Below are 22251 nucleotides of genomic sequence, written 5' to 3'. Positions count from 1 at the left end.
AGCACTTGAGTGTTTTTTTAGGAATTTTAGAGTGTGATAAACTCTTCCAACCCTCCCCAACCGACCACACCACTCTCTCTCATTCACTCATCTGATTTTTGAAGACCTCTCAAAGTGTTCTCTCAATATTCAACCTCAAGAACACCAAGGAAACTTGGAGGCTAAGTCTTGGTCTAGGAAGTATTTTCCAGGTAAAGTTTCATTAATCTAGACTTTTGTAAAGTTTTAAGCATAGAGTTTCAAATAGCTAATTAACTATGTTGTTGGGGGAAGTTGGTTAGGGTTTTTGAAAGGTTTTGAAGGAGTCAAAGCTAATAGGAATGTCCAAACCTTAAGCAAGAACACCAAAAAGGTAAAAAGTTTACTTTTAATGATTTTGTTGTAGGGTTTTTAGTTTTAAGCATTATTTTGTATATTTAATGCTTAAAGTTTCTTGTTGGTGATGTAATAAGGTTATGGTAGTTGTTTAATAATTTTTATGATGCATGTGTATTGATTTTTGAAAATGGGAACCAAAACCCCCAAGGGTTTTGTGGGATACCCTAAAACAAAACATGTTTTTAGCTGTGACTTCCAAGGGGTCAAGCAGCCACTGTATATTGTTTTTGTAAAATTAAATTGTACTGTGATGTTTTTGAGATTGTGTACATAAAATTGAGCTTTTGAAACACTAAAAAATGTTTAGAAATGAGTAAGTTATGCTATTTCAAAGTTTAGGTAAAAAACTGTTTTTTCGTATTCTTATTTTCGGAACCAAGTTTGGACAGCCACTGTATAGGGCAAATGAACCCAGTTTTTTCTAAACTTTTGTGGACATATTTCTGGCATAACCTATTATTCCACTGTAAAATTTGGTAAGAAAATATTGAACGGTTTGAAAGTTATTAACTGTCAAAGTTTGGAAAAAATAAGGACTTGAAAATAAGGTCATTTTTACCTCATTGTTGGAAAATGATTTCACCAATTAAAAATGCTCATTTTGACCTAAGATTTTACAAAGACCTAAATGGCATAACAAAAATGGAATTGGGAAATTTTGGTAACAATTGGGTAAGTAAATTTTAAGTTATGAACTAACGAAGTATGTAGTTAAAAATGTGAAAAATATGTTTTTCACACTTAGTGTAAAAATGAGATTTTGGAACATAAGGTAAAAAGTAAAATTTTGCTTATTTCAAGATATAAATTGGTAAGTTTTGAAATCATATTTTCACTAAAATTACCCCTTTGAGTTTAAATGAATTATTTTTATTAAAGAGTTTTTATTCTTTCTAAAAATAAGAGATTTAATTTATTAATAGTTAATAAATTAAAAGAGGGTTTAAAACCCTATATTTTGAGAAAATAATTAAATGAATTATTTTTCTAGTATGTAAAATTGATTAATTGATTTTGGAAAATTAATTAGTCAAGATGATAAATTTTTAACGGTTTTCCTAATTAAGACAAATTAGGCAATTTTCTTAAAACGGTTTTTAGATATTAAAACCTTAAGAAAAATAAAAGGAAAATTTAAGAGTTTATTTTCTTTTAAAATAATTAAGGAATTTATTAGTATTTTCTGGATATAATACCAGCTAAAATCTTACATATTTTAACCGACTAGTCGAAAGTGCGGGTTAATAGCGATATCTTGAAAGAATAAGATTTTTAGCGGATTGTGGGAAAATACCATTGTGATACCCGAGCCTAGGTATCGAGACCTTAGGATAGGCCTCCCCGAGACTTAGGGTTTAGTCTTGAATATTTTGTATGACTTTCCTTAATAGGTTTAAAACCAAATAAGTATTATAAATCCTTACAAATGACTTTTATTAAAATGACCAAACTGCCCAAAATAATAATAATGAATTATGAGTGCCATAATTAATCCGAGTATACTGTATGGATAACTACAGTATTGGGTAAGCGTAACTGGACTGAACGTTGGAGGGTGAAAACCTGCTGAGCGCTAAGGACTCCAGGTAAGTCAACTTATATTGTATGGCTGCAACATGAAATGATTATTGTCTTGTATGTTAGTATAGGGATACATGCACATATATAGACTGTCATAGAAAGTTGCTTAGAGACGTTAGTCTAGTGAGTGCTGATTTAGAAAATATGAACGGTAGATGTCTGTCATATCCTAGACGGTTGATCCCCGTCACACTGCTTGATTTTATTTATGTCCGGTTCATTACCGCGACGAGTGGCCATGAGATGAGGATAAGCTGGTTAAACCTAGGGGCGCCAAAATAAATGGGACCTAGGGGCCCTCATGCTTACTTAATCATTGGACGGTTAGAATCCGAGCAAGTGCTCTGATAAGTTATTCCCAGATAGCAGCCGTGAATATTGGCCATTCAGTGAGAGTGCCTAGAGATACTAGGGGTTAACAAGATTGAGTGAGGCTGAACACCCTAGAGGCAACTGCTCACCAGCACCACTGATTAACATAGAAGTCTTCGTAAAACTGTGTAAATTGGATTACACTCTTGGATAAGTAGCGATGCCCTGGGTAACACGATAATTACCCTTGATGAGAATATTTATTGGCTAGATCTTAGTGTGGAGACTCGGTTCTCTTTTACAGATTAGCAATTATGTTGGAGGGTGCGTTACGCCTGAATTATTGGAAATTGTCGAGCGTTGGTCTCGAATTATATTGTGATATAATATATCTGCTTGCTCTGGGATTTTCTGAGTGCAGGGATATAATTGTTGATAAGATATAGTTGTGATATAATATATCAGCTTGTTCTGGGATTTTTTTGAGTGCAGGATTTTTATCTAGTTATGAATTAATTTATCCTTGGTTATCAGGCATGACCATAAGTTTGTCAGGACGCTTTAGCGTTCTTGAAATTGATTGTGTAGGGTTCGGATGGGTCCGGAACCCTAATTCTCTACATGCTTTGTTTGAAAGTTGATCTTACTAAGCGTTTTCGCTTACCTAGTTGTTTCATGTTGTAGGTAAGATCAAGGGCAAGGCAGAGCAGTGAGCGTTGGAGTCTTCCTTGCAAATGTACATGTGAACCGACCTTTTGGGAAGCCTTTTTATTTTGGAAATGTTGTGTAATTTTCCTAAACTAGGCTCACTCTACTCTTTATAAAACATGTTTGTAACTAAATGTTAAGTACGGCCATACGACTTTTTTAAAAAAAAAATTCTATGGGTTTTTGAGACATTTTGTTAAATGAAAACATTTATATTTCCGCATTATCGAGTCTTGAAAATCTTGGTCGTTACAGGCTCGTGCTAATTTTTAGGGTACAACACTTAATATCACCAAATTTTGAGCAACCCTTAAAGCAACTCTTAAGCAACCTGCAATCCCAAAAAGAACTTGATAAACAACCCAGACACCAACATGTTAAGCAACTCATGATTCTCATAAACAACCCTTGAAATTTCTAAGCAACTTTATAGAGTTTCTTAGGGAGTTTTATGGGGCTTATGAAATTTATGAGTTGCTTATAGTTACATAATTTCTTACTTTAAGCAACCAGCTTTCACAACCATATCAAATTATGAAGCAACCAAATTATTTTATGAATATTATTGCAACAACCTTTTCACAACACATACTACCAAATCAACCTTTTGATATCAATTAATTGTTTTTTTTTTTTTGCGGCAATCTAATCAACTGCATAAATAAATTAACTCCATCAAATCAACATAATCATTTTATGGTGTGGTTGTATTCCTCAAAAACGTATTTTTGCATTTAATATAGATTTGAATTAATTTTTAATTACCTGCGTTAATAAAAAAAATCCCTTTGTTTAATCAAAGACCCTCACGCGAAGATCACGTGAGGATCAGCATCCAGCAATAACAGACTCGAGAAATATATCCACTTTGCATTGCCACGTGGCAGAATCCCATTCCCTCTCCCATATTACTTGGCCCTTTCGTGGCTATATATCACAATGACAGAGAGTGAGAGAAAAAGAGAGAAAGAGCTTCAAGTTCAATATGGCAGGAATCGGCACTTGTTGTACGACTCTCTCTTCCACAAGGTAAAAGTATTTGAATGTTTATTTTATGGTGTATAAATTGTATGCTATATATTAATTTTCTGTTATTTCCATAGTGTTGTATATAATCTGGCTCTTTTTCTCTAAAAAATATAAATTAAAGATTCTGGAAACACTCTTTTTATTGATGGGTTTTGGTTTTGAGCCCTCGAACTAGCTAAGTTTTTATTGCAATACTACCATCTACTTATAGTGTATCTTCAATTAAAAGGGTTATTGAGCTGTGACAATTCAAGAGAGTAAAGCTTAAAGAAAGATCAATAATTTACAGTTACGTGTTAGCTACCGCCAAAACTGGAAAAATGTCATATTTTTTCTTGTCTTTTAGAGTTCTCAAAGTGAAGCTTTAGGAAAAAATTGGTAATGCTCTCATTTTGTGAACTATAAACTTGTCATTCAACTGTGTTCAACAGAGTTTGAAATTGGGTTAAAATTAATGAATGTGGGAACAGAAAAGTTGGGTTGATTTTGTTCTCAGCAGTTTCAGGACATCTCCAGTGGAATTTGTGTCTCTTACTCATCGAGGAGGAATACTCTTAGGAAAACCGATTCGCCGGAGAGCTTTGAGCATTAGAGCAGAAGTGAATTATGTCAATGCTGAAGATGCTAAGAAACTCATTGCAGTTGAGGGATATACAGTTCTGGATGTCCGGGATAAGTCTCAATTTGATAGAGCTCATATCAAATCATGCTATCATGTGCCTCTATTTATTGAAAACAAAGACAATGACTTGGGTATATACTCTCCACTTGGTATCCTATATGTATCTCAAGAGAATATCAAAAGATTTTGTATCTTATTACATTCTGCCTCGCCTTTTTTGTTAATTCTTTTTGTAGGCACAATTGTGAAAAGGACTTTGCACAACAACTTTTCAGGTCTCTTTTTTGGGTTGCCATTTACTAAACCCAATTCTGAGTTTGTGCAATCTGTTAAAAGCAAGTTTCAACCTGGAAGTAAACTCTTGCTTGTGTGTCAAGAAGGATTGAGGTCAGACAATGTTGCTTCTCTTTCTTATCACTCAGAAACAATTTCTCAAAGCCAATATAATGTCACTATGCTTGATGTATAGGAATAATGAAAAAAGATACTAATGAGTGTTTTGTGAGATACAAAATTGTTGCCTGATGAGTGGAAAAGAGAGTGCTGAAAAAAATTACAAGGGTAGATAATTAGATGCATGAATATGCAGAACAAAATCAGTGGTAGAAAATTTTCAAAAAATGAATTGATTCCTAATGTGCGCAAGTAGATTTGAAAATTGAAAATCATGTATTATGTCTTTCATTTTGAGCAAGTTCAGAATAGAAACTATGATACTGAATATTGAAAACAGTTGAATTAGTTTTTTTTTCCTTCCTTCTAAATGACTAGTAGTCATTTATGCCTAAACTGGAAACCAAATTTGACAGGATGCTGTGTGTTTTTAATGTCAAGGTCTACTGCTGCTGCTAATAAATTAGAGCAAGCCGGGTTCGAAAATGTGGCATGCATAATATCTGGGCTTCAAACTGTCAAACCAGGTAAGAATTAGATCAACCGATCTCACTTAATCTGGTTGGTGTTTGTTAGAAAAGATCATTAGAGATGATAAAAGTTTTTGCCTTGTAGAAACATTTGATACCGTTGGTACCACTGAGTTGCAAAATGCTGGTAAAGCTGGTTTAATCACTATTCAAGGAAAAATCTCAGCTGTACTTGGAACTGTACTTGTCTGTAAGTCCTTTTAAACCACCCGGCTTCCTATAGAATTATATGTTTCAGTTCTGTAAACAACTTGTCGTTCGTCTCACTCTTTCTTTGTTCTTTAATCAAATTTCAGGTGCATATCTTTTTATAACATTCTTCCCAGATCAAGCAGAGAAACTCTTTCCCCCATCAAGCTGAGGTTATAATATAAGATGATTTCTCACTCTGACAAATGACAGGAATATGCAATTTTTTAACATCGACAAAATAATGTCTGAGAATGTTCATGTTGAAAAAAATAGCTAACTTTTTCCACTTAAATTGTTATTTTTAATGTGCATTTATCCTTATTGTTGTCACCTGAATGGTGAAGAAAATGTTATTTCTAAAATGATCTGTCAAATTATATTGCTCGGCTTGATCTTTTATAACCGTACAAATAAATATACACCAACCACTAATAGAATAGAGTGGCGTGGCTAATTCATTAGCTAAATTTAAATTACTTTCTAGTTCTTATTGGTATTTGGGGACAGGAGGATCCAAGTTGCGTTTCCTTGATAAAGCACACGTCTTGTACTTAGAAAAAAAATAAAAATAAACATAATCAAAGTGGGGAAGAAATCTTTACTAATTAACATTGATTAGAAAAATTGGCCTCACTGTATTGAAATGAATCCTAAATCAATTGTTGCAATGAAAATGCTATGCGATATGTAATTAAAAAAATTACGTTTAATAATGTACAACACTACTCATTGCAGCAAACCAAACGCAGGGGGGCGGGGGGCTTAAAGTGATGTTTTTGCTCGTAATCGGGTTTCTCTTCCTAAAGACTAAATAAACCTTTCCTAAAGTAACAATAAAATGTCGCTTCCAGGATTTAAATCACCACAAACATCTAGTTTACTCTTGGAACATTAACTTGAATAAATCCTCGCAAATGTGGAGGAGAGTCAAGAATTGAAAAACCAACATTCTAGACCCAAAAAAAAAGGGAGAGAATAAATTTCACATGGCTGTGAATCAAGATTAACAACATATTACTGTAATTTACCTTCTTTCAAAAATATTACAACGAGATTAGGAAATGTACTTCTAATTCCACTCTGCGCAAGTTGCAATACTGCAAATGCTTAAAAGATGGCACCATTCTGAAATGCGTTGTTGGTTTTCATCTACATGCGGTACCATATAAATGGCAAAAGATCAACTTTAAGGGGACTAAAAAGATGAAAACAGAAAACTTCTGTACCATCCTAGCTGTTTCACCGCCATTCAATCCTATTAGTCTCCTTGTAAGCAGTAAAGCTGGCGGATATTTCCGGATGCTGAAATATAAACAAAATTAGTTCAATTTTCTGAACTTAGTCTGAAAATGAATTCATTATATACAAACAATTGTACTCATCATTTTATTTATGGAGATTAATAAACTAATTAATGTCTGTCAAAACCATAGAGATTAGTCACAACCTGCAAGCTCTAAATCCTAATCAAAAGGTAACATCAACTTCAAAATAAGAATGTAGTCCAGGGCTATCAGACCAATTGTCTCTGTGCATGAAAGACACTACAAGCACGATCATGGTAAGGTCATTACCATATAACCAGTCTTTAAAATACACGTGGAGTGCACATGACAATTCACGTTTCCGGTTTTCTTCAAGAGGTGCCTCTCTCAGTTGTTGCTTTATCTCTCCTAAAGTCTTTAGCTGCAAGCACATGAAGAAATTTACACTTGGACAATTTTCAAGAAATAATTTAAACTGCAAGCAGAGTTGTTGGCACAATATTAACATGCAACCTCATTCCAATAAATTATAATCCAACAATGATCAGTTTGCTGAGCTGACATACATTTCTACTCTGAGATGACAAATAAGGATCTGGCAAAGGAAATGGGTTGTCTTTCGTGGAACCTGGGCATTCGCCACCAAACCAGCGGGGAATCTGCATATCAAAGAAAAAGGGTATATATTATAATATATGATTCAAATTTAAATAAATAAAAATCTCGGCAGCCACTCCCATCCCCTCCCCCAACCAAAAATAACTGTGGTTTATAAGTTTAGATCATCCTTTCAACCTTTACAAAAAACAAACACATTACACACTGCTGACAACTAATAATATACCAAAAAGTTTGTGAACTGATCAGGGTCTATGCGCGTTGCTGACTCAGCCTGAACATCAGAAACACCTGCTGGATGAGATAATGAATCATGTGGGTCAACCACTCCAAGGGCCAAAGGCTCATCCCATCTATTGATAGTAGCCTCAATACCAACTTGAGACATGTGCTCCTCCAACTGAGAATAAAATGTATTGTATGGTGCTACCTGATAATAATCAAGAGTCAAAACAAATGATGATATTCAATTTGATCACTACAAATATAATGCTAAATAAGATGCCAATATTTTACGATAGCTTTTAAAGAATAAAATCCTATTTCCATAACAAATTCACAAGGAATCGAATTCAAGATAGATTGCATAATAAAATGGAACCTAGCATTGTGAATGGAAACCTAACCACAAAACACACACAATACAGTGAATACACCCAAACTTTTGAAGTAAAATACAAGTGAACTATAGAGGTACAGTAATTCATCCGAAAATCAAAAAAGAAAGAAAACGAAGTAATTTTAAAATATTAGAAATTCAGACATGAACTAGTTATATAACCCACAACCAACCCAAGAACAGTAACACTGACCTGTAACTTATGGTTATCACCAACCATAAGTGGACGCTGGTTCACCCCAAGGAAGAACACACACTCACGGCAGTTAGCAATGCAGACTCTTTTAGAAGCTGTAATCACATGAACTCTCTCACAGTGTTCAATTCTTACCGCCTGTAGAACACCAAGGGATCCATCCAATCAACATATATTTTGGTAACTTCTCACATTCATCCAAGTAAAATAAGCTAAAGAGTAAGTTGAGAGAGAATCATGAACAGCATATGCAGAGATACTTCCCAAAATGGGTAGGGCTCAAGGAAATGTACTCCTCTCGATCTATCAGTACATAACTTCAATAGTTATTCATGAAAGAAAAAGAAAATATATATTTTACCTTTCCAACAGCTCCAATAACTATAGTAGCATCAGAGCAACCATAGACGGTAGCATACCTCAAAGGTGCTAAGACATAGATAACAGAATCATGACAATTTAATACCTGCAAGGGTATGTAACATATCTTAGACAAAGCTAAAAGAGAATGATTTTACACTTATAGACATAGAGCACAACACGTTGACTAGTGCCATAACAAGAAGCATTTACATTTGCTACATATCATTTTAAAAAAACCTCACTAATTAAATAAGCTCACATGGAGACAAAACCTTGATTCATGAGTTCTATCAGCTACACTGCTAAGAAAAGTTTTTTCCACCACACAAGAGCAGAAGCAGAAATTCAAGTTCAACAACTTAGAAACCCTTGGTTCTATTGCCTCTCACTGTCAGCATGCCTCTTGAAAAAGACAAGGGCAACATATATATTTACACATATAGATACACATCCATATATTTCTAACAGACAGCATATTATGTTGTAACTGAATGAAAAATAGTATGACAAACAAACCTTTACAGATGAACCTTTAAGATCAGATGGTTGCTTGACAAGAGATGTTTTAGAGATCCCTTCAACAAAACTAGGACCTCTGGTACTTGTTGAGGCCTTGACTGAACTTGCGCAAGCATCAGTCATGGCAACATCTGGATCTGAGGCATTGCTAAGCCCATTATCTTTTGGATTGTTCCTGTCAGAAATATGTTCCAAGGTAGAAGCTATATTCTGCAAAATCCAGTCATGGACTTGAGCAGCAGGAACAGGAACAGCGGGCATATCGGGATCTGAATTTGCAAAAAATGGAGCAGATTGGCTCAAGTGGCTTTCCTCCGATCCCTTATCACCAAATTGAATAAGAAACCCAAGATGCTCAAACCTATCCATTGTCAAAACCTACAACGATAGCAATATATCAGAAAATTAAAAATGATGAAGCAATTATTATTAATATCATCATTTACCACACCTAAAACAGTAATCAATAAATCTTATATTCACTTTGCAGAAAGCTAAAAAAAGAAAGGAAATTTTTTTTAAAAAAAAGCTCAGAAAACCATTATACAAGGAACAGGTACATAGTAACTAGAGATTTTACAAACCAGGGATTCTTCTCCTTCCCCCTCCACAGGCTCCACTAACAGAGAGAGAATATTAGCCAAATGCTTCTGCAAATATGATAACTGATGCGCCTCTTCATCAGCCTGTGATGGCACAAACCGACGGCTGTTGCTACGCACAAGCTGCCATGTTTGAAACACGAGACCAATTACTTCATTGAAAATAGTACAATACTACGAAATTTACTTCATCAAAAACAATGAAAAAGGCACAAGTAATAAATTGTTCAACTAAAATTCAGAATCCCCGATACATGAAAGTTTATATAAATCAATTCACCAAACCAAGTTCAAAGCAATAAGACCCTATAGAGATCCATAATTCTAAGTTAAAAGATTAATTAACATAGCACATTGTCAAACCAACCCATTACTATTCCAAAAAATAATTTATTTATTGGAAGCAAACCATTTCAAATTTCAGAAATATAGCGTCAAAATTTGCATTCAAACATATGTCCCGTCATCGTAATTAACCAACTTGGAAAATTCCTCAAAATTCCCAACTCAACAAGCAAAACTCAAAACTAATAATAATAACAGCACTGATTAAAAGAGAACAAATGTCAAACTAATCTAAACCCATCAACGAGTGAAACGAGAAACCTAAACAATATGAATTACCTGCAATGGCGAGAGAGCCGATAAGTACCCATCGAAAGCTGAAGTGGAAGGCCAGACATCAGCTACAGCAGCCGAGTCCTTATGCGTCCTGGGAAGCAATCTCTTGTAGGATTGTATGTAGAGGAACAAAACCAGATCATGGATATCAGCCCCGATGGCGTCTATCTCATCCGGCTTGGCCTTCACGAGCGGGTCGGAGTCGGAATGGAGAATCGACCCAAGTGTGTCGAGGACGAGTCGGGCGTGGTCAGTGGAGATCTGAAAAGCCTCGGATATGGCGGCCGAACCAACACGGTGGCTCGGCGAGGACTGTTCGATGAGCTTTTGTTTGAGTGGGATTAGGGTTTGGGTCGGGTCAGTGAAGATCAGCTTGGGGATTGGGAGAAGGCCATGCTCGAATGGCTCCCGCCGCGGGTGAATCAGAGAGGTCGGGTCCTTCGGCTCAGACAACGTCGTAGTAGAGGCCTCAACGAGGTCGCTCATGGCTTCTAGAGAGAAACTCTAGACCTTTATTTTTAGAGAGAGAAAACGATTTGTGTGAGTTACAGATCTTCCAGAAATGAATAATGAGAAAGAAAGAAAAAGGAGAGGGGAAGAAGAGGAAGTTGGGTTGGAATCTAGTGTGGTTGAATCCACCAAAGTTGATTACGTGGGAAAATTTTATTGGATAATTTGGTTGTTCTAAATTTCTTATGTAGAGGCTTGCATGTGCTATAATAACCATGTGGCTTCACCTGAAACCCGTGAAAAATAGTTCGTTTTCCTTTTTATTTTAATTTTCTTTCGAAAATGTTTTTTGCCATTTTTCATTTTTCGATCATTAATTGCTATTATTTATGAGTTTTGTATGAGAAATATTGGATAAATGGTAATTATTTGAGCGAGATAACCCTTTTATTAATTTTAACAAATGTTAGACACATTTAACATACTACTATTTTCTCACTCTGCAAATGAGATTAAAATATAATATATATTTTTAATTTAAATGAGATTAAGATACGTAGATACAGGTAATTTATGGTTTTAACTAATTTTTTTAATTTTAGCAAAATATTATAAATATTTAATAGAATATATATTTTTAAAACTAATTAAAATAGATATTTATTAATTATATTAATATAATTTAAATATTATAAAATATTATTATAATAATATTAAATATAAGACTACATATAATATATAATTTTAACTTTTATTAAATATTTTATTATTTATATTTATAAAGAAAATGTGATTTTTTATTACTTGATATAACTTAACTAAATATACATTCATATTAAATAATAACAAACATTATAAATATTATATAAATGTGTGGTGTATACATAACTACAAAATTGGATTTTCCCGACACACAACACGGCTGTCATAATTGCTCAGTGTAATTCTACGCTTATAGTTAAAAAATGTAGGCATAGGGACCAATGTCCCCAATTAATAATTGTCGTCATTGCTTTTAACAATTAAAAATTGTCGTTATTGACTCCAATACTAACAGTTTATTTAAAATCAATACCGATATTTATAAATTGTCGCTATTAACCCCAACACCGACAGTTAATTAAAGTCCAATACCAACAGAATAAACTATCATCAAAATCCAAATAAAAAAAACTTAATATATATTTATAAAATATAATTTAAAAAATAAACTAAATTATGTAAATATACTTATAAAAGTATGTATTAATTAACAACTTTTAAAAATAGACTTTGTTTTCTTTCTAAATTTTTCTAATATTATTCACTTTTGTATTTATATGTTTTGATAATAATTTGTATATTTAAATTTAAATTATGATATAAAGAATAATAGCTAAATTTTTTTTGACAAAATATAGTTAAATTTATTTTAACATATTGATAAAACTATACTACAAGAAATAAGTATATTAATAACATAGCAAATGAACTTTATTAAAAAAAAAAGCTATAACAATATAGCAAATTAAATGGTTTATATATACAATATTGTTGAAAAAAGAGGCATCATTTTTTTAGTGGGAAAATTTTGGTATCCCGCCATTTTGTTTTGGGTCATTAATCTCACCAAAAGAAAGACTTGACAAAAGAAAAAACCTTATACTCGCCACCCTTCATCTTATCTCACGTCTCACTCTCAAACTTCGTTCTCCCTCATTCCCACTGTCTGCGCTCTCTCTCCAACCTCCTCTCCCTCACATCGTAGCTCTCCTCCACGCACGGTCTGACGGTTCCACTCCCTTTGCAGGTTCAAGCTCATATTCATGGTTTCTCTTTGTTATGGTTGCAAGCTCACATCCATGGTCTCTATGTTTTTTTTTCTCTCTTTTTTCTTTTTTATCCTATTCAAGTATTTCTCTCTCCTATTTCAGATTTTCGGTACAAATCCTAGCCTTTCTTCTTTGTTTATGCAAATTTGTGGTAGTATAATTTGAATCTCTCGATTTCATTTCAGATGTTGTCTATCCATGTGTTTGTATATTTGTGTTTTGCTCATAAAAGACATAAATCATGTTTGATATTGTGCTTGTCTCCTCTGTTTGGTTTAAGAAGAATTAATAAATGGTTGTTGTATGTTTTTTTTTTGGAGTCTTTAAGTTTCTGCCGTAAAGAATGGTTACTATAGTGCTTTATTTTTGTTTGAACCCTTAAGTGGTGCTATAAAAAATGGCTGCTATACAGTTCCGAATTTTCATTTGGTCTGGCCACAGGACACGGGGACCATCTCTCCTCTGCTCACGGTGTTGGACTACACTAAAATGGATAATCTATTCTCTCGGCTAGGGGAGATGAGGTGCGAGTCCTCCACCATGTTTTTCCTCTCTCTCTCTCTCTCTCTCTCTATATATATATATATATATATATGTTAGTAGTGGAGCTAAGAAAATTTTGAAATATATGTATTTGCGGTTTAGTTGGAGAAGATGTGTATGTTTGTGGTATTGGTTTACATCATTACTTTATAAATGAATATTGAACCGCGGTGGACTACTACATAAACTTGCCATTAATTTTTTCAAAGTCCTCTTATGTGCAATACTTGTTACTTCTCTGTTTTTTTTTTTTTTATCAAGCTTCTAGGAATACCATTTCTTTCTCATCTGCATCACGAGTTAATATTCTCTTCCAATGCTTTTTTTTATTCCAGAGTCATTGTACTGGCTTATTTATTTTTGGAAACACGTGCTACGTGAATTCTATTGTACAATGTCACAAGTAAATCCATCCTTTTCTTTACAGGTAGATAGCTACTCAATAGGATTCACATTTTGTTGTCTTAGAATAGACTTATTTTTAAGAAATTTTTGGATTTCTGTATTAAAGTTCGGCTCAGATTTGAGCAGTTCATTTTATTTTTGGTGATTGTTTTTATCATCTTATTTATTTGAATAACATTTGCTCAGTACCTAGAATGCAATGGCTGCTAAGTTAGCAACTTTTAAAAACCTCATCAATACTTTATATTGTGAATTTATGCATTTATATCGATTTTTTTTCTTTGTTTTATCATCATAGGCATTTCGATGGTCCTATAATGTCCCAAGAGATCTACCATTCTCTACAATTTCACTCACTAATTTTCCATGTTTCCACTTAGCCTCAAACACTGATTACATACCCTATTTGTGAGTCATCTAGCTGTCCCATTTTTTATACTAACCACTAACCTATAAGCTTGTCATTTGTCCTCTCCAACAATTCCCCTAACAACTAAGTAAATGGTTCTAGTTGTCAGCCGTCCACACTTGTAATGCAACCTAACATAGACTTCTTTTTGTTCTCCCAGAAATTGATTAGAACAGAGTTTTCTGTATAAATCATTCATTGCAATTTCATAGAAACTATTATTGTAATCTCATAAATGATTTGTTCATGGTTTGTTGTTTAATGCAAAGATTTTATGAAGTTGATTATTGCATTATTCTTGCAGGTCTTACCTAAAAGTACCCTCAGAAATTCTACAAGGTAACACAAGTTCTTCTTTGTTTGATGAATTACCTCTTTCAATAATACACCTCCATTGTTTATTAGTACATATGTTGTTGATTGAGGTATGTTTGAATGCTAGATAATTATCACTACTTTGTGAGAAACTTGGGGCCTGTTTGGCATTGTTTTCAGTTTTTTGTTTTCAAAGTTGTGTTCTCAGAATTGAGAACAAAAAATTGTTTTTGTAGTTTTCAAAAAACAAAATGTGTTTGGTTAATGTTTTCTAAAAACAATTTTTTAGTTTTATTTATTTTTTAATTTTAAATAAAAAAATCAACAAATATATTTATAAAGAGAAAAATATTTTAAAAGTTTGTAATAAATAATGAGATAAAATAATTTGAAAAAAAAATAATGAAAAATAAGAAATGAGAAAGTAAGGAGAGAAAATTTGAAGAAATAGAAAATGAAAACAGAGAAATTGATCCAAGAAAAAATGAGAGAAATGTAATGAGAAAGAAAGTGGAAAGAGAGAAGTAAGTAGAGAGAAAGTGATGAGAGAGGAAATGGGGAGAGAGAAAAAATGATGAGAGAGAAAATGAGGAGAGAGAAAGTGATGTGAGAGAAAGTGAAGAGAGAGAAACTAATGACAGAGAAAATGATGTGACAATAAAAAATATTAGATAATAATAATTAAAAAAAGATAGATAATATTTTTTTGAGAACAACAGAAAACAACTTTTTGATGTTCTCAAAATTTTTTGTTTTTTATTACTTTGTTTTTAAAAACTATTTTTTGAAAACAACGCCAAACACCTCAATTTGTTTTCAAAAAACAGTTTTTAGTTTTTAAAAACAAAAAACAGCTTTTTAGTTAAGGTGCCAAACACCCTCTTGGTTTTTACTTTTTTCACCTAAAATATGTTTTTTTGTCTTATATTAATTCTACAAACTTGGTTTTTACTTTTTTCACCTAAATTATGTTTTTTTTTTGTCTTATATTAATTCTATAAGTAAAACAAAGATGACAATCACCAAACATTGCAACTTAATATTTAGGGATATTTGCGGCATAAGTACTCAATGTTTGGGTTTTGTACGCGGCATAGACCCAATGTTTATTTTTAGTGGCAAAAGTACCCAAAGTCAGTAAAACTGTAATTCTGTCAGCCTCCTCCGTCAGGTTCCGTTTCGTGATGACTGGACCAACACGTGTCACTTCGTAATTGGTCCAACTCAATAATATTTTAAAAATAATTATGATTTGGACCAATAAAAACGTGACATGTGTCTGCCTAACGGAGTAGACTGACGTAATTACAGTTTTACTGACTTTGTGTACTTTTGCCACTAAAAATAAACATTGGGTCTATGCTGCGTACAAAACCCAAACATTGGGTACTTATGCCTCAATTATCCCTAATATTTATTATTAAGCAAGACTTAATTTCTCGAATCATTTTCTCATGATTTGTTTTGTGTGCAGGAGTGGGAGTCACTTTGGGGATTTTTTTAATTTAATTATTTTTGTTTGTATTTAATGTGTATTATTGAATCTCTAAGTTGGAATGTTGAATCTTTAATATTATTGGATTCTTATTTGAGCATTTTATTTATTTTTTATTTTAATATTCATAATTATGTTGTATGTATTGTAAATCTTTTTTTATATTAGTGTAATTTCAATTTCATTTTTTGACTTGTAATTGTGATATTGGTGTTAATCTGGTATTTTGTTTTGATAGGTGTTATGGTTGCAATGATAGAGGTGTAAGGGTATTTTTGAGAAATTTTTCATTATTTCTAGTATAATTTTTAATGACATAGGAAAACTGCGATAGATATTAATTGTTAGTGCAAAAAGCAACTAGGACAGTTAATAACTGTTGTTATAGAGAGCAACGACTATTAAAAACTATCGGCGAAGCGTTGGCGACAGTTAAAAAATGTCGCGAAATTCCAATTTCGTAGTAGTGATGTGCAAATAGTATGACTGTGTAACTACATAACAAATTAAAATAACATTTATCTTCTATCAAGAATAAACAAGTTTTTTTTTTCAATTTATAAATATGTGATTTGAATAATATCATAAATATTTTATACATTAAATAGTGTAGTTTATGATCTAAAATACTATCATTTTAAAAAAAACATAAACAATATTTAGATTTAACTAAAAATATATATTCATATTAAATAACAACAAACATTATAAATACATTATATATAGGTGTCGTATGTGTACAAATAGTATGATTGTGTAACTACATAACAAATTAGAATAACAATTATCTTCTATCAAGAATAAACAAGTTTCTTCTCCAATTATAAGTGTGTGATTTGAATAATATCATAAATGTTTTATATGTTAAATAGTGTAGTTTATGATCTAAAATATTATTATATATATATTTTTTAAAATCATAAACAATGTTTAGGTTAAATTTTTCTTTTAATATGTTTATGTCATTCTTTTATATATAATATTATTTATTTATTTAAAATTTATGACAATCACAAAAACTTAATAAATATATTTAATAATTTTTTTAAAATAAAACTAGGCAACACCTAGTATATATTTATAAGGAAAAATTTCTTGTTTTCAGATTGTTCGTGGTGGTGGAATCAGTACTGAGTATTGTCACCATATTGTAATATGGGTGTTCATGGTGCGGGCAGTGCGGTTTTTTGCAAATTTATTGGACCACGCTGCATATGCGGTTTGAGCAATTTTCCAAACCGCAACCCGCACCGAATAAACCTCAAATCGCATAAATTGCACCGCAAAAATACAATGTGGTGCGGTGTAATGTGGGCGGTTTATACGTATCGCCAAATAGTTTAACAATTAAACATCATAATTAATAAATATTCATAATAAAGCTCATAACTGAAGAATGTTTAATAAAATAATAAATATATAGAGAAGTATCCTTGAGAGAATAATGAATTCAAAGGGATTTCCATGGCAAGGAGAAAGTTCTAAATGTCTTTACAATTAATATTTGTTATGGGACTACACAAAAGAGAGAGAGAGAGAGAGAGAGAGAGTTCTTTCAAAAAAGACTTGGAAAAATGTCATGATAGAAAGGATGATTTAGATCACATAACATGTAATTTTAACTAATAAATAACAAAGTAATGTTTGGGTTGGTGCTCTCTGTGAGCTTTCTGGTTTAGTCCAGAGTAGACATTGCCAAGTTATCAAGCAATTTGTCTAGCCAAAGGTCTCTATAGGCCTTGAAGTTTTCGTTTCAACAAAGTGTGTGCTGCTTTCCAGCTCCGCTCTCTCATCATGGGTTGCCAATCTATGGAAGCCCCTAAACTGTTTGAGTGTTTTGATGAGGTGTTTCAAATATCCATGGAGGATATGGAGATGGAACTAACCCCATCTGATAACACCTATGTCCACGATAATCTCCTTTTTGGGAAAATCTTCTAAAAAAAGGATCTCACAGAATATCATGAAGGTAGCTTTGAAGATGGCTTGGGCATCCATCGAGGGATGGTCCTCTAATGAACTCCACAATAGATTCTTCATGTTTTGTTTCAAGAGCATGGAGGATTTGCAAAAGATTATGGATCGTCGACCAGCGTGAACCCAGGGCCCAAGGGATTCTGTTTCGCAGAGGCTCGCTATGACCTAGCAGGTCTGAGTCAGGGTGCATGTCCTAGGAAATGGAGGGGCTGGGAGCCTTTGACCTGAGGCGCATAGGTAGAAATGGCCAAGGAAAGTTTTGAGTGACTGGAACTCGAACCTAAGAGCTCAAGATCAATTCTACTACCTGGTTTAGTAGAATTCGACGCCCCAGAGGCTAGGACTCGGTCAAGAAATCGCTTGATATTGATATGATTCTATATTATGGTTGTGACTAGGTTACCGCTAGGGGCTCAGAACCAGGATCGTGCTCGAGGGCGTTCTTATTATACATTTCACTCGAACCTGAGGTAAGAAAACTGCACCTAGTACGTTTTAAATGTGATAATCTGCAGGGTTAAGGCCTGACCCCATTAAGGAACATGGTCATTATTGTATTTGTATTTAATTGGTTAAGATGTATGATTAATATGTATGCATAGTTATATTATCTGAAGTATGCTTATCAGTATCTGGTTATCTGTTCATCTGGTTGTTAAATATGATTATGAATAGGGCTCGGGCCCCTGAGAATGAACATGATTATGATTATGTTAGTGATTAATCGATTAAGCATGTTTGAATTCTCTGTATTGGGATAACTGTTAAATGATGTATGCTTGTTTGCATTATCTGATTGAAAGGCCTTGACTCATAAGTCAAGGGCGGCAATAGCGCGTTGAGCGCTGGTCGATATGGTTATGCTTAATAAGGAGCGCATTATACACTTGTCCGACCCATTGGTCGTGGAAAATTAAAGTGCTAGGTATGCTGGGCCAGCTCCAAGGCTGGTTATACAGAGGATAGGGCACGAACCCCGGGGTGACTCATTAGTCCCATATCCTAAGGCGACGGTCCCCAGTATGACTTATTAATCATTTATTTAGGGAAATGGGCCCTGTTGTGACATGGTAGTCATTTATTTGTAATTGTATGCATGCATGAGTAGGTTATTATTGCTAGGCATGCTAGATATGCAACTGGGAATATGTATTTACTGTTCATGCATATGTTTAAGTTTTCTTGCTAAGCCTCGACTCACGAGTGCTATGTGGTGCAGGTAAGGGGAAAGAGAAGTTGAACCAGCCATGAGTTGGAGAGCTTCAGTGGCAACATGTACATATGCGACTGCTCGACCACCACAGCCGAGGGTATCTCAGATGAACTAGGGTTGTAACCCCTATTTAGCCGCTTACGTCGGCTGGTTATAACTTTTGAACTATAATAACCTGTTTAAACATCTGTTTATATTATTTTGGGATCCCATGTATGAACACAAATATTTTTAATGAAAAGTCAACGTTTCCTTTTGACCAAAAATTTAACTCTAACCCTTGTCATTAACCTTAGTTACACGTTTATAACTAATAGACTTGATTAGCAAGTCTGACACTATTTAAAGTACTCAGTATAACGGTCCTGGATTAGGAGGACATATAGAATAATACTACCAACCCAATGGGTATAAGTTCTTTGAAAAGAGCCAGATTGGACCACTACCTAGCCTCATCTGATTGGAGAATTTCATTCCCAGAAGAAGTAGTAACTAACATCCCGACAACATCTTCTTATCACAGCCCAATCCTATTGGAATCCCTGGGTGACAAAGACAAAGTGTTCAGATATGAAAACATGTGGTATAGAGATCCGAGATGCATTTGGGTGGTTCGCAAAGCATGGGAGTCTGTCAGTCATCCTAATCCAATGACCAATATTGAGGTGAAAATGCAACAATCAGAAAGACTTAACACTATGGAATCTCCATCAATTCAAAAAGGTAGCCACTCAAATTGCTGAAGAAAAATCTAATCTTCTAAGGACCGAATGTGCTAGCAACCCGAACCCTATGTAGGAAAATGAAGCAAGGGCAGCCCTAAATGAAAGTTTGAGGCGACAAGAAATCCTTTGGAAAAAAAGTCAAGGATTTCATGGATGAAAGATGGAGACAAAATCATGTGTTTCTTTCATGTGTCAGCCATTATTAGAAGAAGACAGAATTTTATCCACACTATTAAGGATCAGCAAGGGAATTGGCTATCTTCAAGAAAGAGTATAGGGGATTGTTTTCAAGCGAAATGCAAGGATACTTTCATTGCCCCGCTTACGAAATTTCCTTCTGACCTGGAAGGTTTGATCTCTCCTCATATATTTCATGCTCAAAACTTGATCCTTATAGAAATATCGGGTGACACTAAGATAATAGAAGTTGTGCAATCTATTGATATAGACAAGGCTCCGGGGCTCGATGATATGCTAGGGTCCTTCTACAGGCTTCACTGGGAAACTATTGGTGATGATGTAATACAAATGGTGAAGTCTTTCTTCTCTCATACTGAGTTACCCACCTCCTTGAATAGAGCAAACTTGGTGGTATTACCAAAGAAAGATCATTCGAGTTCAGGGAACTCCTATAGGCCAATATCTTTGTGCAATGTGGCTTATAAAATTATATCTAAATTGCTTAGTAACAGGCTTTGTCCCATACTATCTGATATTATCTCTCCTATGCAATCGACATTTGTGAAAGGGAGAGTTATCCAAGATATCTCAATGGTGGTCCATGAAATTATCCACTAAATGAAATCCAAATGATCCAAAGAGGGTCACCTACTCATTAAACTAGATATGGAAAAGACCTATGATAGATTGGAATGGAACCTCTTGAAAACGGCACTCTCTAAGTAAGGATTCCATAGTACCTTGTTGGATCATGAAATGTGATACATCTTTTTCTTCACCCTCCTCCTCAATGGGGGCAAGGCAGGTTCAATAACTTCGACATGTGGCTTGCGACAAGGTGACCCGCTATCCCCAGCACTATTTATTATAGCTTCAGAATTACTTTCTCGTTTGCTGCTCAAAGAGGAAAGAATCAAGAAAATTCAAGGGATTCACATGGCTAGACAGGCAGCTGCAATAAGCCACCTTCTCTTTGAAGACGATATAGTGTTGTTCGGTAGAGCTACTGAAAAAAAAATAGACAAAGTCTTTCATGGATTGCCTAGAGAAATTACGTTCTTGGTCTGGGGAAAAGATAAGTAAACCTAAATCGACAATTTACTTTTCCAAGGGTGTTCCTCATGTAAAAGAATGGAGCTAGCAGATCTCCTCCAAATGCCAAGAGTGAAAAATGATAGTACACATCTAGGGCTTCCTCTCCTAATGATGAAAACAAAATTGAGAGACATGTCATTTATCCTCAACAGAGTCAACTCAAGAGTCTTAGCTTGGAAAGCCAATCTACTATCAAAAGCGGAAAGAACAACTCTTGTTCAAATTGTGGATTCATCTCTAGTGTTGTATGTGGCAACATTAGGGTCGATTCCATGTTCCATCCAAGAATCAGTTGACAAATCTTTGAGATCATTTTGGTGGGGTGACACATCTACAAAGAGGAAAGTCCAGACAATTTCTTGGGGAAAACCTTTCCGTCCTAAGTTGTTTGGTGGGTTGGAATTTCGATCATCTAAATCCATCAATGAAGCTTTCATGGGAAAAAGGGCGTGGGAAATTCTTTCAAAGAAGAATGGTATGCGACATGATTTGGTTCGAGCCAAATACTTGAAGGATGGGAACCTCCTTACCTACAACTTCAAACCATTTGACTCTCAGCTTTGGAAGGGAATTATGAAATCTGTGAGCCTGCTGCAGAAAGGAGTTTGCAGAAGAATTGGAAATGGGAAAACAACTTCTATCTGGTTTGACAACTAGCTGACAACGACTCCTCATAGGCCTACCCCTCTTTTGGATGTGACACATGGTGTGTTATCCCTCAAAAATACGAGGATGATGTGGCGAATGAGAGAGCGGCACGTGGCATCACAAATTAGGGAAAAATGATGAAGTATTGAGAAAAGACCAACGAGCAAAAAAGATAGGTCTAGGACCTATAGGGAAGTCGATCAGGCCTAAACCCCCTAGGGGTGGTCGACCTGGCCCTAGCCCCTAGAGGTGGTCGGCTTGACCCCTACCCCTAAGGGTGGTCGGCCTAAACTCCCAAGTACACTTCACTGAGAAATACTCGCACTCGTTCAAACTGAGATCAAACATGTCCAGTACCCAGAAGATCATAGGTCCAGCACCTAGAGGATTAACAGGTCCAGCACCCAGATGGTCATCGGGCCTAGCACCTAGGTCTC

The 22251-nt window shown here is 34.3% G+C and overlaps 3 protein-coding genes and 1 long non-coding RNA gene across 4 annotated transcripts; 3 read left to right on the top strand and 1 right to left on the bottom strand.

The window, feature by feature from the left end:
• The first annotated feature begins 3924 nt into the window (after nucleotides 1-3924).
• On the top strand, nucleotides 3925-6129 carry LOC133823387 (rhodanese-like domain-containing protein 9, chloroplastic). The gene is made up of 6 exons (XM_062256160.1): nucleotides 3925-4008; nucleotides 4508-4761; nucleotides 4867-5017; nucleotides 5465-5550; nucleotides 5639-5743; nucleotides 5850-6129. The coding sequence occupies exons 1-6, from the start codon at nucleotides 3965-3967 to the stop codon at nucleotides 5912-5914; spliced, it is 705 nt and encodes a 234-aa protein (XP_062112144.1). The 5' UTR covers nucleotides 3925-3964; the 3' UTR covers nucleotides 5915-6129.
• A 492-nt stretch (nucleotides 6130-6621) lies between these two features.
• LOC133823386 (uncharacterized) lies at nucleotides 6622-11125 on the bottom strand. The gene is made up of 9 exons (XM_062256159.1): nucleotides 10552-11125; nucleotides 9910-10050; nucleotides 9323-9703; nucleotides 8805-8909; nucleotides 8441-8581; nucleotides 7855-8058; nucleotides 7577-7669; nucleotides 7320-7431; nucleotides 6622-7047 (listed from the first exon to the last, which is right to left on the bottom strand). The coding sequence occupies exons 1-9, from the start codon at nucleotides 11032-11034 to the stop codon at nucleotides 7004-7006; spliced, it is 1704 nt and encodes a 567-aa protein (XP_062112143.1). The 5' UTR covers nucleotides 11035-11125; the 3' UTR covers nucleotides 6622-7003.
• A 1493-nt stretch (nucleotides 11126-12618) lies between these two features.
• LOC133821509 (uncharacterized) lies at nucleotides 12619-16085 on the top strand. The gene is made up of 4 exons (XR_009887632.1): nucleotides 12619-12787; nucleotides 13251-13333; nucleotides 14471-14505; nucleotides 15956-16085. It is a non-coding gene; the product is annotated as an uncharacterized LOC133821509 (long non-coding RNA).
• Nucleotides 16086-21202: 5117 nt separating this feature from the next.
• On the top strand, nucleotides 21203-21823 carry LOC133825353 (uncharacterized mitochondrial protein AtMg00310-like). The gene has a single exon (XM_062258310.1). The coding sequence runs from the start codon at nucleotides 21203-21205 to the stop codon at nucleotides 21821-21823; it is 621 nt and encodes a 206-aa protein (XP_062114294.1).
• The last annotated feature ends 428 nt before the right edge of the window (nucleotides 21824-22251 follow it).

Source organism: Humulus lupulus, chromosome 3, assembly GCF_963169125.1.
Source record: "Humulus lupulus chromosome 3, drHumLupu1.1, whole genome shotgun sequence".
NCBI lineage: Eukaryota > Viridiplantae > Streptophyta > Magnoliopsida > Rosales > Cannabaceae > Humulus > Humulus lupulus.
Note: the sequence above shows the minus strand (reverse complement) of the source record. Positions and strands in the feature narration are given on the sequence as shown.

Excerpts from the sequence above, each read along its gene's own strand:
- LOC133825353 (XM_062258310.1), top strand. The coding sequence starts at position 21,203 with ATGGAGCTAGCAGATCTCCTCCAAATGCCAAGAGTGAAAAATGATAGT.
- LOC133823387 (XM_062256160.1), top strand. The coding sequence starts at position 3,965 with ATGGCAGGAATCGGCACTTGTTGTACGACTCTCTCTTCCACAAG. Across the intron at positions 4,762-4,866 it reads AAACAAAGACAATGACTTGG|GCACAATTGTGAAAAGGACT; the intron begins GTATATACTCTC and ends TTCTTTTTGTAG. Across the intron at positions 5,551-5,638 it reads GCTTCAAACTGTCAAACCAG|AAACATTTGATACCGTTGGT; the intron begins GTAAGAATTAGA and ends TTTGCCTTGTAG.
- LOC133823386 (XM_062256159.1), bottom strand. The coding sequence starts at position 11,034 with ATGAGCGACCTCGTTGAGGCCTCTACTACGACGTTGTCTGAGCCGAAG. Across the intron at positions 10,051-10,551 it reads CGGCTCTCTCGCCATTGCAG|CTTGTGCGTAGCAACAGCCG; the intron begins GTAATTCATATT and ends CAAACATGGCAG. Across the intron at positions 7,670-7,854 it reads ATCAGTTCACAAACTTTTTG|ATTCCCCGCTGGTTTGGTGG; the intron begins GTATATTATTAG and ends TTTGATATGCAG.